Source organism: Pempheris klunzingeri, chromosome 17 (assembly GCF_042242105.1).
Source record: "Pempheris klunzingeri isolate RE-2024b chromosome 17, fPemKlu1.hap1, whole genome shotgun sequence".
NCBI classification, from domain to species: domain Eukaryota; kingdom Metazoa; phylum Chordata; class Actinopteri; order Acropomatiformes; family Pempheridae; genus Pempheris; species Pempheris klunzingeri.
In genome coordinates this window covers 3,830,967-3,845,402 of record NC_092028.1, presented here as the reverse complement: position 1 = coordinate 3,845,402, position 14,436 = coordinate 3,830,967, and the positions used below count along the sequence as shown (strand labels likewise).

At 39.9% G+C, this 14,436-nt stretch overlaps 1 protein-coding gene across 2 annotated transcripts; it reads left to right on the top strand.

Moving 5' to 3' along the window:
* The first annotated feature begins 3,708 nt into the window (after nucleotides 1–3,708).
* Nucleotides 3,709–14,297, top strand: cyth4a (cytohesin 4a). Of its 2 annotated transcripts, none has more exons than XM_070847644.1 (13): nucleotides 3,709–3,779; nucleotides 4,394–4,476; nucleotides 4,746–4,807; nucleotides 6,265–6,331; nucleotides 8,015–8,133; nucleotides 8,922–9,002; nucleotides 9,198–9,310; nucleotides 9,632–9,780; nucleotides 10,673–10,784; nucleotides 10,879–10,955; nucleotides 11,072–11,143; nucleotides 11,361–11,509; nucleotides 12,003–14,297. In XM_070847644.1, the coding sequence occupies exons 1-13, from the start codon at nucleotides 3,740–3,742 to the stop codon at nucleotides 12,088–12,090; spliced, it is 1,212 nt and encodes a 403-aa protein (XP_070703745.1). In that variant the 5' UTR covers nucleotides 3,709–3,739; the 3' UTR covers nucleotides 12,091–14,297. The 2 variants fall into 2 exon arrangements, with proteins under 2 accessions (XP_070703745.1, XP_070703744.1); XM_070847643.1 differs by having other exon boundaries at nucleotides 4,743–4,807.
* The last annotated feature ends 139 nt before the right edge of the window (nucleotides 14,298–14,436 follow it).

Below are 14,436 nucleotides of genomic sequence, written 5' to 3'. Positions count from 1 at the left end.
ACTCATTGGAACCCTGGACCTATGCCCAGTGGGCTCAGTCAGTAAACAATTAATTCATAATCATTAATTGTCAGAGTCCTAGCAAGCCTGTCTTATCAAACCACCCTCCTAAATATGGAATTTTACGAACAATGTCTTTCCCATTATGGGAAAAATAATACAATGATGGAAGCAATTACAGGAGAATCAAAGCGTCGCAGAACAGGCTACAGCTGGTAGCTTTCCTTGTCTTCTATCAAATGCTTCAGTTGATTGACAAAGGGAGGGAGGGAGGGGTCTAATTTGATGAGGGTCAGCTCAGAACAATCCAGCAGGGAAGGCATTGTCAGGCTTGTTCGCCTGGTTGTTTTCAGGAGTCCCAGTTTGTCTCAGGCTGTGCTGCAGCAACACAAAGGCGAGTAAGAAATGACAGGACGCAGGAAATGATATTTTTCTCCTCACATGTAGACACATTCAGACAGTGTTATCCTCTAAGATTTCAATAAATATTTATATAATTCAATATACCGGTATATACTGTAGTACTGTCTCTCATTTAGATAGATAAATGTTCATATTTTCTTTAGTGACTTATTCGATACTGAGGTGTTCGAGATTCATTTCAGTTGACTAAACTCCAAGTCTGCCTTAAGGACATAAAGTCCTGGATGAGCAACAATTTTCTGTCTCTAAACTCAAACAAAACTGAAGTTATTTTGCTTGGCCCTGAACACCTTAGAGACACTTTTTCTAACAATATACACTGTTGCCCATTAAGTTGGAATAATTGTTCAATACCCCCAATTTTGTTAAAGCCTGAATACACAGTTAGACGAGAACTAAGAGAAGAGATCATATTTCTCCTGTACTAGCTTGTCTTCACTGACTTCCAGTAAATAGAATTTCAAATAGAATTTAAAATCCTTCTCCTCACCTACAAGGTTCTTAAGGGTCAGGCTCCATCATATCTTACAGAGCTCATAGTACCGTACTACCCCACTAGAGCACTGTGCTCCCAGAATGCAGGCCTACTGGTGGTTCCCAAAGTCTCCAAAAGTAGTTCAGGAGGCAGAGCCTTCAGCTATCAGGCTCCTCTCCTGTGGAACCTCCTTCCAGTTTGGGTTCGGGGGACAGACACCCTCTCTACATTTAAGAGTAGACTAAAAACCTTCCTTTTTGATAAAGCTTATAGTTTAGGGCTGGATCAGGCCTTAGACCAGCCCCTAGTTATGCTGCTATAGGCTTAGGCTTAGACATGAGGACTTCCCATGATGCACTGGGCTCCTCTCTCCTCCTCTTCCTCCCCATCCTTATGCTTCATGTCCCTTTAATGTCTGTTACTTGGTATCTCCCCGGAGCCTTTTTTTGCTTTTCTCATCTCTTGCTTTTCTCTTCCTGTGGATTGTGGTCATGGTTCTCCTGGCTGTGCTTCTCTCTGTTTGAGGTTTCTTCTTGTTAAAGGGGAGTTTTTGATAGATTGATTGACTGATTGATTGATTGATGTCTGTGAACAGCTCAGTGTACATTCTATGACAATATTCTATCCCAATAGTCAATATTCTTTAAAGCTTAAATGCAACATATTGATTCATATATAATTCATACAATATGGATGAAGTTGTGATTATTAAGATCTCAAATCAAACTAGACAGTTCAATCCTCAATCAAGCATATATCCTCAGTAAAATAAAGGATAAAATAAAGAAATACTAATGCATATTTTCAGTCAATGACCTTTGTTTCAACTGGAGAGTCAGTGTCATCATGATGCAGTAGGTGAACTGTCACCAAACATACTTATCCTGCTTAAAATACCCACTGAGCTGCTATTTTTAACATACAGCAAGAAGTAACATAACATTTTAAGCCTGTTAAGTAAGAATTTCCCAGACCTGTTTCACCATTAATTACTTTGAGCTAACTATTTTAACTGTTTATCCAATACTTTTAAGTTAGCTATCTTATCATTTCCTAGCTTTTAACTATCTATAATAACTATTTATTCATTAGTTTTAGCTAATTATTTCAAATTCTCTGCTCCCTCTCTAAGAGGCTTTCGCGCACTGTCAAACCAAACCATTTATGCCAGCCTTTCTCTTAAAGGTGACTATGCTGCATGACGAATAGCAGCTATAAGAAAGAGCCTGAAGGCTGACGGTGCTTGTTTTTCACTCCTACAAATAAGACAAGTGAAATAATACATCATAATTTGCACCTTATACTGGTAGTCTAAGTGTTAACCCTTTGTCAGGCAAGGGAACATATTTGGTAACTTAAGTGGGAGTTCAAAATGCCGCCCCTTGCCTCACCATGAGGCAGCAGAACTACAATCAATGAGTGCCCTATAAAGGGTTAAGGAATGTGAAGTCCCAGGTATAAGAACTGTGAAAGACTTATATGTAGATGCTGTTTTTGCATCCTTTCAACAACTAGTCGATAAGTTCTTACTTCCTAAAACACACTTTTTTAGATACCTTCAAGTTCGCAACTTTGTTCGCAATTCATTTCCAGATTTCCCTGCCCTTCCTGATGTTTCATCTCTTGATGTCTTTTTGGAACCTCTATTGTCACTGAAAGGGGCGATCTCTACAATTTATTCAAATATTCACAGCCTTTCCTTAGGCTCTTCTACTGGACTTAAGACTGTTTGGGAGACAGATTTAGGAGAGACAATTTCAGATGATGTTTGGGAAAAGATCTTAAAAAGAGTACATGGGTCATCTATTTGTGCCAAACACAGTTTCACCCAGTGCAGGATTCTACACCGAGCTCATTACACCAAAGTACGTCTCGCAAAAATGTTTGAAACAGTGTCACCTCTGTGTGATAGATGTCAACAAAGTCCAGCAAATTATGCACATATGTTTTGGTGCTGTCCCTCTTTGAAAAGATTTTGGTCTGAAATCTTTGACACATTATCTAAGGTCACCGGGAGAAGTGTTACTCCTAATATGCTTACTGCTTTGTTTGGTGTGTTGCCCTGTCAGATGAACCTCTCTTCTTCTAGTATGGACTTGATAGAATTTACGACTCTATTGGCTAGGAGATTGATATTGTTGAAATGGAAATCTGCAGTTCCACCTACCCACACAAGATGGATTAAAGAGGTGCTATATTTTGGGGGAGGTGGGGGGGGGGGGGGATTTGTTCTGAATTACAATAGCTATACGTTATTGAATGTATGACTGTAATTGCTGCTTTTATATGTAAAATTCAATAAACAGAATTGACAAAAAGGAATGTGCAGTCCCACTAGAGGGGGGCCTCATATTTAGAAATGAAACAGGCCCATCTCTATTCAAGTTGTTTCCTTCCTGCTGAGAACGACCTGTTTGACCCACCTCTTAAAACACAAATGATATCCCTACTGTACAGTACAAAGTACATTGCACCAGTGCAGTGTCATCACTGTAGTAACCAATTGACCAAACTACTGTTACAAACTACTGAAACAGAGTGATGTGATTCTATCATATTGGGTAACATTTTGCACAACTAGTATTTGTGATAATAAATGTTAAGTAATAGTAGTAACCATGTTGGGTAGTTGTAGGGAATGAATGATTTCTGTTTCTTAAAGCATGTCAACATGCAGCTGTGAACGTCACCAGAAATGTTGTAAGAGCCTGTAGAGAGACCTCGGAGTCTCTTCAGTGTCACAGACTCTCAGAATGGCAGCGTCTACGTTTTTTTTTTTTATTCAGTTGACACTCAGTTTGTTTCCTGTTCAGCCGTCAAACGTTCAACACCACCAACAACATGGCCATACGCCGAAAAGACAGCTTCCTCTGGGGGAAAGGTACGTTTTTATTGCTCATTGTAAATGTTCGTTTATATTATCATGGAAAGCTGCTGCTCAGAAACAAGCACCATGGTTGTTGTGAAATGATTTAGAGTATTTTTAGACAAATCATTCGTTTGGTGTAGTTTATGAAAGTCACTTCAAATGCTGCTAATTTAGACTTTCCGTTGATGTTGACTAAAGTATCTTCTTGTATGTATTTTAAACAATTACACATATTTGATAGTGTCGTTTGAGACCTGTGATCTGATGATTTGATGATGTTTACCCAACACTACTTGAACTTGCTGTTATTATACTGCAAGTTATCCTCTTAGAGAAACCCATGAGCCTACAAATTAAAATGAATAGCCCTTTAATGGTCAGAAATCTACGCAAAATCAACCTGATTCACTCAAAAGAGGAGGAGAAGCAGCTATTTTCAGCCCTTCACTGACCACTTCTCTAATGAGTGGAGAATAAAGTTCTGATGCATACTGGTCTGTGTGAGTGAGCGTAGGTGTGAGGGAGGTTGTCAAGACAGGTCGCAGTGCTGCATGTCTACCGACTGCTTCACGCCACCATCCTGAACTGTACTTGTCTCAATGCTGAGACTTTGTGTCGCCCCACAGCTCCAGAGAAATTCCCCCTGGGAGAGAGGAGGCAGGGTGAAACCATCAAGGCTCACAGATTTGAGCTGCTGGATGACATTCAGGTACTGTGGTGAATATATCCCTCCAAGGTCTTACATTAAAATCCCTCATTATTCTTTTCCATGCATCCACACCTGGCAGCCTCGGCAGAGCTTTTTCAGAGCACACAAAAGCGTTTCATTCACCAACTTTTCATTGAAATATGAAGAATCTGAAGGTTATTTTATAACTGTTGTAGCCCATTGAGCCTACGGGTGTCTGTGATGTCATAACAAACCTTGGTCCCTGAGCTAACATTACTGAATTCTTTCTCAACTCCCTCTGTCAGAAGCTGAGGCTGGAGATCAATCACGTCATGCCTGACATCCACAGCCCTGAATCGAAGGAGCAGAAGTGAGTGTGAGCACATTTTTAGAGCAGCTCGTCTATGAGTCAGTACGGCCTCTTTCTCTTATTGAAGAAGTACTTTGATGCAGTTTAGACTCCCACATCTAACATAATGCTCAGTTTGACAAAGTATAAGCAGCTTCATTGTGACTTTTTGTTTTACCCGAGTCAGAAGTCAAAATACGTAGACGCTGGCTCTGACGTTAAACCTGCTACTCAAGCCTGATGTTTTGAAACATTGTTTTTTCATGAAATAGCTTCTCATAGATTTGTTGCTGACCTCATTTGTACCCCAACGGCCTTGTCAGATGAATTCAAGTATCCTTTCTATGTAGCCATTTATTTCAACCAAATTATTTCAGCCTGATTCCAACTATTCAGCCATTATTTCAGCTAACGATTTCAACTATTCATCCATTACTTAAAGTTAACAACTCATTCCTTTAATAGGTTAACCAGCCTCTGCTTTTCTTCATGAGTCTATTTCATTCACTGATCCATTAGTTTTAGATAATTATTCAAACTGTTTACCTTTTATTTATATATATATATATATATATATAGTTTTATACAATACAATACAATGTAATTTTCAGTTTTTTCAAATTGAGCCGTGCACATACCAATAACAGAGAGCACCTCATTGGATAGAAGGCCCCCATGTTGGTAATCACTGATGGGAAAGTGGTTTTGCTGGTGTGCGCTGCACTGCAAAGTACAGTTACTGAGCACTGAGACAGAAATTAGACAGAAAAAGTCTGGTGACATGTATGTGCTTGTTCTGCCTACCTACATATTTGGACTTCCTGTTGTATTTGCTTCTGCTTTCAAAAGGTTATAATAAGTGGCGTGGCGCTGCATTTTGCTCTGAGTACATTACTGGCATGATACCACAGTTTCTCAGTATTGCTGCCTGCACCCCTACCCCCCTAATACCATCACTTGATAACGTACACCATCACACAATCGAAGAGAAAACTTTATAGAGAAACACATTTTAGTAATTTATTGATTGACAGAAAATCAATTGATGCCTTTTTTGATTACATATTTTTTCAAGTCAAAATACCAAATGATAATTGGTTTAAATGTTAGAATTTTCTGTTTTTCTTTGATTTAATCATTTGCATTTTTAAGCGTTGGACGGGTAAAGTAATTTATCTGGCAATGCAATTTTGACCTTGAATAACTTGTGAACACATTGTTGCATGTGATGCACATAAATATACCCAACAAGTTAACGCATCCATAAACTATAAGCATATGTAAAGAACACCAGTTTTACAAAAAATAAAGAGTAAAGCTTGTCTATGTTAATCACTGAACCTGCTTTCGTTAAGTTTTTGGAACAAGTAATGTAATATTTGTCATTTCATTTTTAATTTAAGAAATTTTGATTTATTATTTGGAGAAAGCCTGTATATTAGTTTATGATGTTATCTATTACTTGTCTTTTGTTGCAGTAAAACTTGTGTAAGGAACAGGAGATTCTTATGTGGGAAAAAGAAATTCAACATGGACCCCAAAAAGGTGAGTTTATATTGTATTTTTGTTCATATAAACAGGAAAAAGAGGATTTAGAAGGTTCTGAATTGGAGATACTGGCAAAGTAAACTAGATTTTGAAAGTATCCAACCAAAAAAAATCCCATCCTCTCTCGTCAGCCTTTCCTCCGAAGCCGCTCTCCTAGAACACATGAGCAAGTGTACGATAGTGATGAAGACCAGCCACCATCACTAAGGCTCCACAGCCGGGTCTCTCACTCCTTCTGTACTCAACTGCTGACTGACAACCTCTCTCAGTTTTTCAGTCTAACAAATAAATTATTCTGTTGAATGCCACAATCATATAAACACAAGCAAAATAGCCATCCCGAACGTAAGGTTACCTTTCGCTCATCATTACTGCTCCCTCAGCTCAGAGGGTGTGCTTTTGTGATTCATAGTCAGCTCTGTGTAACGTATATCCATGTAGGTATGGTTAGCTCACTAAATGACTGTTTGTTGCAGTACACAAAATTGAGAGGCCCGGCTCTCTCTTGTTCCTCAGCTCAGAGGGTGTGTGCTTCATGCTGGTAACTCATGACAGTCTGTCACTGAGCCATGTCTCAAATTTTGACTGCACTTTCTCTGCCCAAGCTAGCATGCTAGCTTTGGCCTTGAGGAGCTGTGAGTTACATACCCTGCCTTTAATGGTTGTGATACAAGATCCAGTTTATTTCTTTCCATGAGGAGATTACCTGTGTTGTATTAGATATTGTGATATGGTCTTAAAAGTGTGGAGTGCAGAACATTTTTGTCGTTCTGTATACCTGAACAAAGAATTCACAATACTTTGTTCAGGTAGACATCTCTATGTGTGTAACATCATGCTTGGTTCTGACAAGCTGCATGCTGTTTGTTTGGATCAGTTTATGTGTTACTCTGAGTCACTAAAAGTACAGTAAGTGAAATTCTGCTTTCATTCAGCCAGCTGACAGCAGAGATAACTCACAGAGCGGATGTGGATTTGATTGCATGTGATGTGCAGAAGTGCAAACTGTGCACAGACACAGATGACTGAATAGCGAGAAAAACCACATCCTGTTCCCTGAAGTGGGGCAGAAGCGCCACTTCACCACAGCGAGCTCCATCTTTTCGTTTCTTCCTCTCTGTGCTGAGTCCCTTGGTCTGTGACCACTCTGCGCTCAGGCCTGAGGACATGCATGAGTAGGAGGATGAGAAGTTTGAAGACTTCTTGGGGTTGAGGGTGTCTTTAAGTGCAACTGATTTGAAGAAGTACTCAGCAGGAGGGTGCACTTAAAAGAAAAGGTTGTATTTTGAAGATTTGGCTGTGAACACCCTTTGAGCTTCAGAGATTACGCCATGCAATATTCATTCATCCCTACCTCATCTTTGGCTCTGGCAGCTAATGAAGACTCAGAAGGAGTAGAAGAAAGTGTCTTAAGGTGTGACATGACTTGCTTATCAACTTGCAGAGTTAGCAGACTTTAAACACAAGTATTACATGAAATTAAACACGAAACGAAACAGATATAAAACCTTTGATTGAATGACTGAACATTTGAACTTTTCTTTGTTTCAAACTAGATGGGCCTTGACAACCATTCTATACCACATGAAATACAGGTTTCTGTGTGTGGACATGGACATTACTGATTCACATGTATCTGGTTTCTGCATACTTTTTATACAAATCTGACCCTTTCTTCAGGGTGTCCATTACCTGGTTGACAATGATCTGCTGGAGTGGCGAGCAGAGTCAGTGGCCGAGTTTCTTTACAAAGAGGAGGGACTGAACAAGACCGCCATCGGCAGCTTCTTGGGAGAAAGGTATGGTGCTCACACAAGTGATGTAGACATTAACATGGATGTAACTTGACAGAGGAGAGTCAAGGCTGAGATAAACTCTGATGCCACCAAGTTGAAAAAGCAAGCTGGTCCTCATAGAGAGGATAAAGCAGAAATATTCAGTGGTATGAAAGATCACCAGACAGACAACAGCACTGGCTGAAAGTACCAACACACTTAATCCTACTTAACTAATTGTGCAGAGGTATTATCAGCAAAATTTACATAAGGCGTCAAAGCGAAAGCACACATGTCTCCTGTGACTGATATATTATCATATCTGACGTAATCAGATTGTTAATACTGTTGCATCAATGTCAGAGCAGCATGTTATTGTTGTAGCTGCTCCAGGTGGAGACAGTTTGAAGCACTTTATAAACAGTTTAGTCCAGTGGTTCCCAACCTTGGGGTTGAGCCTCTTTATGACAAGGAGCCTCAACTAGACAATGATTTTTTATTTTGGGACACAAGCCAAAAAGGCTGTTCCATTTTACTGTATGTCTAAACTAACAACTGCTTTTAAATAAATCTAGTACGAAAAGAACAACATTTCCATCTGAGATGTAGTTGAGTAGAAGTATAAAAAGGGAAAACTGTCCTTAAGTACAGTACTTGACTAGATGTATCATTTACTTTCTCCATTTTACAATACGACACGTCTTTTCTGAGAGAGCACATACTGGCCTTTGGGTTTATAGCATACCTCACCTTTTAAAATTCAACTTTTATTATTATTTTCATCACAGCCACTGTTCTTGATTTTCACACAGGGACAAAATGCACCTGGAGATACTAAAAGCCTTTGTGGACCTGCATGAATTCTCAGACCTGAATCTAGTGCAGGCGCTGAGGTTTGTGTCATAAAATATCCTCTGCAATCAGGTGTGAAAGTCAGCATGAAATGTTGCAGCAGTGTTTACCTTTGGTCTTGTTTTTCTGATGATATAGAAACCCTCCTCCTTCTTACCTGCATGTGTTTGACATTATGCGTGTGTGTGTGTGTGTGTGTGTGTGTGTATGTGTTTTCCACCTCTGCTGTCTTGCAGGCAGTTTCTGTGGAGCTTTCGTCTCCCGGGAGAAGCTCAGAAGATTGACAGGATGATGGAGGCGTTTGCAACTCGCTACTGTGACTGTAACCCAGGGGTCTTCCAATCCACAGGTACAAACACAAAGAGGCTTTGTCTTGCATGATTCATTTTCTCAGGCAGTCCAATTAAAAAGTTTCATTGCTGTTTAATTAATTTCATAGATTAAAAGAAATATCCTCTACAAGACAAGTTATGCACAGTTAATAAGAATCCATTATTCTTAGCATGAAACATGACTGAAGATTAACATCTTATTACAGATCAGAATAAACACAGAAATTTGTCATTTTTAATGGGTGCAGTCTGATGTCAGTGATAATAATGCACAGCTGAAGAAAATTAACTGTGGTTTTCTGCATTCTGTATGTGTGTTTATGTGCGCACTAAAACAGACACATGCTACATCCTGTCTTTTGCCATCATCATGCTCAACACGAGTCTCCACAACCCCAACGTGAAAGACAAGCCAAGTCTGCAGCGATTTGTATCCATGAACAGAGGAATCAACAACGGGGAGGACCTGTCCACCGAGCTGCTCACGGTCTGCCACTAACACCAATGCCAGTCTCACTAATGTCACTAAACACAATACCATCATGCAAGAACTGACAAGAAATGTCTTAACAAAAAGTTGACATTTGACAAGAGACATTTTACTCAAAAATACAAATATGAACTTCGTGGTGGCACTACAGGAAAGGTTAGTAGGATTCGCCCTCTGTGGACCATCCTTTTGCTGTTTTCACGCTATTAGCGACAAAACTACAGAGCAACCAAGCTGCTGTTGCTCACTTCTTGTTGTCATGGGCTTGTGTACCACATTGATTTACAATTGTCTTTAATAGCTGGTAAACATGATTTAGTAGCAGTACAAACAAAAAATCTATCTATGTTTTTTTAATCTTTGAGACAACAGGAGGGTCAAGCAAAATTTACTTAAGTACATCCATTTTGGTAGATATTTTTCCTCCAGTGTTTCAGAGGAAGATGTCTTACTTTTTACTCTTCTTAATGATAGCTGACAATAATCTTGCCCAACATGAAATCCTCACTGAAATATATCGCTATATAATATAATATAAAATATTATAGTTTGCTTACAAAATGCGTTTCAGACATTTTGTATTGAGAACCTGAAGATGATTTCCTTTCATTTATCTCCAGTCAAGGGGATTTTTTTATCTCTTTTTATCTCACTTTCCACTTTGACAATTGCTATTCGTGACAATGAGTTCTTTTATTTTTTTCAACTTTTACTACAACTATTTGACAACTTTTACGTCAAATGTTCAACTTGGGGATTTCCAATTGTGGTATTTTAGTTTTTTCTGAATAAAATGACTTGAGTCCACGCGTGTCAAAGTCAGAGTTTTGATGATGATGACATTTGATGACTAAACTGGTGTTCTTTTCTGTCTCAAAATGTCTTACAGAAACTGTACGCGAGCATCCGCAGCGAGCCCTTCAAAATCCCAGAGGATGATGGGAACGACCTTACACTGACGTTTTTCAATCCAGACAGAGAAGGCTGGCTCCTTAAAATGGGTGAGAAGACAATCACAGAAAAATCGGCGTCGCCTGATACAGAGGGCATCTTTTAGCCTTTGTTCCCCCTAAATTTTTGTCTTCTTTGTTGAAGGTGGTCGAGTTAAAACCTGGAAGAGGAGGTGGTTCATTTTGACTGACAGCTGCTTGTATTACTTTGAATACACCACAGTAAGCACCTGTCCTGCGGCAAAAAAATCTTCATGTCATTAAAATATGGAAATATTAAACATCTTTCTGGTGGTCGAATGTTTAAATCAATTTTCCAAATCCATCTCCTCCTCCAGGATAAAGACCCAATCGGGATTATTCCTCTAGAGAACCTGTGTGTCAGGAAGCTACAAGACAAGAGCAAACCGGTAGAGTATCGTTTACTTTTGGTGTCACAGTGTAGGAAGGACTGTTGAGCTTCCGCACACACACAATCTGCTGCCACAGAACAGCAGCTGCTGAATCAATTTCTTACAGAAGTGTTCAAAACAGTGAATCACTGAATCAGAATAGTATTAAAATAAACAGAAAGCATATGCACACAGTAACGGTGCTACATGTGTGTCTATGTGTGTGTTTAAACAGTATTGTCTGGAGTTATATAACCCCAAAGGACAAAAGATCAAGGCCTGTAAGACGGAGAACAAAGGCAGAGTGGTGCAGGGTAAACACCAGTCCTATAAGCTGAGTGCAGCCAGTGCCGAGGAACAGGACAACTGGATAGATGCGATCAGGTGAGAGCTGTTGAGTGGAGAGCACATGGGAGGCCAGGTGCCTTCAGTGAGTCACGTTTGTCAAGACAAGAACACATGAGCACAAAGTGTCCAAACAAGCGACAGAGATGATCAGGATGAAATAATCTGACCTCCAGAGCCACAGATTTTCTCCCAAACTTCACATTTGTCATGTTAAATGTGAAACAGAACAGTAATTTCCAGAAGAATGGTTGCCCGGCAACAGCTCATAGCCAAGAAATAGTACAAAACATAAACTTAACATTAACTTAACATAAAGCAAACTGTCATTTTTACACTTTGGGAATATGGACCAACTCTTAAATAAACTTTTGCAGGCTCCAGTTGAAATCAAGCCATTTGACCATACAATTTTAACCTTTAATCAATTACTGGCTGATTTTAATAAATTATTTGCCAGCAGTCACGATGACTGCAGTGTAGGGGAGTTGGTCACTGGGGTGATAACCTGAATCTAAATCTTCTCTTTCAGGACGAGTATCACCAAGGACCCTTTTTATGATTTGGTGTCTCTTCGAAAGAGGAAGATCATTAGCAACACATCCTCATCATGGGATTGAGACACAAGACGTCAGCAGAAACAACATGCGACTTTGGAATCTAGATGTTTTCGTGGATGAATCATTCTGTGATTTCATGATTTTTCAGGAGACTGCTCAGGAAAAGTAAAACAAAAACCTACTTGCAGAGTAGGGAACTAACACTTGTTCAAGTGTAATGAAAACAATTTTTGCTTGCAGTGTAAAGCCTTCAGATTACCTCTGCAAACTGCATGCACTACTGCTCCCACATCCAGGGCTGACAATCCCTCTGACAAACATCTGCTGCAGGGACGGGGCCCGAGGGGTGCCCCCTACAAGAGTCCAAAGGTGATAGGTTGTTGGCTTCTTTAGTATCATAATATTTCTTGTTGGAATGTCAATCAACCACAAAGAGGCTCCACATGACCACAAGGCGACAAAAAACAACCACAAATAGAACCAAAGTAAAAATAAGGAACACAAAATAACTACAAAGAGACACAAAACAACCACAAATAGAACCAAAATAAAAATAAGAAAAGCAAAATAACTATTAAGAGACACAAAACAACCACAAAGAGACACAAAACGACCACAAAGAGACACAGAACGACCACAGAGACACCGAACGACCACAGAGAGACACAAAACGGCCACAAAGAGACACAGAACGACCACAGAGACACAGAACGACCACAAAGAGACACAGAACGACCACAAAGAGACACCGAACGACCACAGAGAGACACAAAACGACCACAGAGAGACACAGAATGACCACAAAGAGACACAGAACGACCACAAAGAGACACAGAACGACCACAAAGAGACACCAAACGACCACAGAGAGACACAAAACGACCACAGAGAGACACAGAATGACCACAAAGAGACACAGAACGACCACAAAGAGACACAAAATGACCACAGAGACACAAAACGACCACAAAGAGACACAGAACGACCACAGAGAGACACAGAAGGACCACTAAGAGACACAGAACGACCACAAAGAGACACAGAACGACCACAAAGAGACACAGAACGACCACAGAGAGACACAGAACGACCACAGAGAGACACAGAACGACCACAGAGAGACACAGAATGACCACAAAGAGACACAGAACGACCACAAAGAGACACAGAACGACCACTGAGAGACACAGAAGGACCACTAAGAGACACAGAAGGACCACTAAGAGACACAGAACGACCACAAAGAGACACAGAAGGACCACTAAGAGACACAGAAGGACCACTAAGAGACACAGAACGACCACAAAGAGACACAGAACGACCACTAAGAGACACAGAACGACCACAGAGAGACACAGAACGACCACTAAGAGACACAGAACGACCACTAAGAGACACAGAACGACCACTAAGAGACACAGAACGACCACTAAGAGACACAGAACGACCACAGAGAGACACAGAACGACCACTAAGAGACACAGAACGACCACAGAGAGACACAGAACGACCACTAAGAGACACAGAACGACCACAGAGAGACACAGAACGACCACAGAGAGACACAGAACGACCACTAAGAGACACAGAACGACCACAAAGAGACACAGAACGACCACAAAGAGACACAGAACGACCACAGAGAGACACAGAACGACCACTAAGAGACACAGAACGACCACTAAGAGAAGGCAGTCATCATCATTTCGTTTCTCTTTCAGTCTGGGGGTCTTGTTCCTATGTACACTTCTGTGTCCAGGTTACCATCATCTCATAATGTGTCCATGGCTGGAGGATACTTTGGGTTAAAAATAGAAGCTAGTAATATACATTGATATATTCATTTGAATAACCAAAGTAACTTTTAGTAATGGAATGAGGGCCTGCAGAGGAGAACTGTCTCTTCAGAGTTCAGTGTAGAAGTCAAAATTAAACTTAAATGATTTGATCAGTTGGAGAAAAAATATGTAGCGCTTTGTTAAGCCTCTTCTGGGTGTGTTCACTGGAGATTCTTAAGAGAAAATATTCATCTTAATAAAGAAGTTCCAGGAGGGATTTAGGGGGAGATTAAACAAAAACTGTCTGGCTCAGCAACTCATCAAATCATGCAAAATTAGTCCTTTACCTCTTTAGAACTGTCAGCAAAAAAAGCTAAAAGCTAAAAGATTTTTTTAAAATTAACTTATGAATACCGTGACATTTGTACAGTAAGCTATGTTTTATATAGCTTGAACATATTTGTTATTAAAGTGTTTTTTATGACTGTATGTATACTTCAATGACTTTATATTGATAGAAGAATCAAACTACTCATTGTACAATGAATAAATAGAACTCTTATTCTGAACCTGTTTGTGTGGCTGTTTGTCCAGCAGATGGAGCTACATTATCACGTCTACCATCATG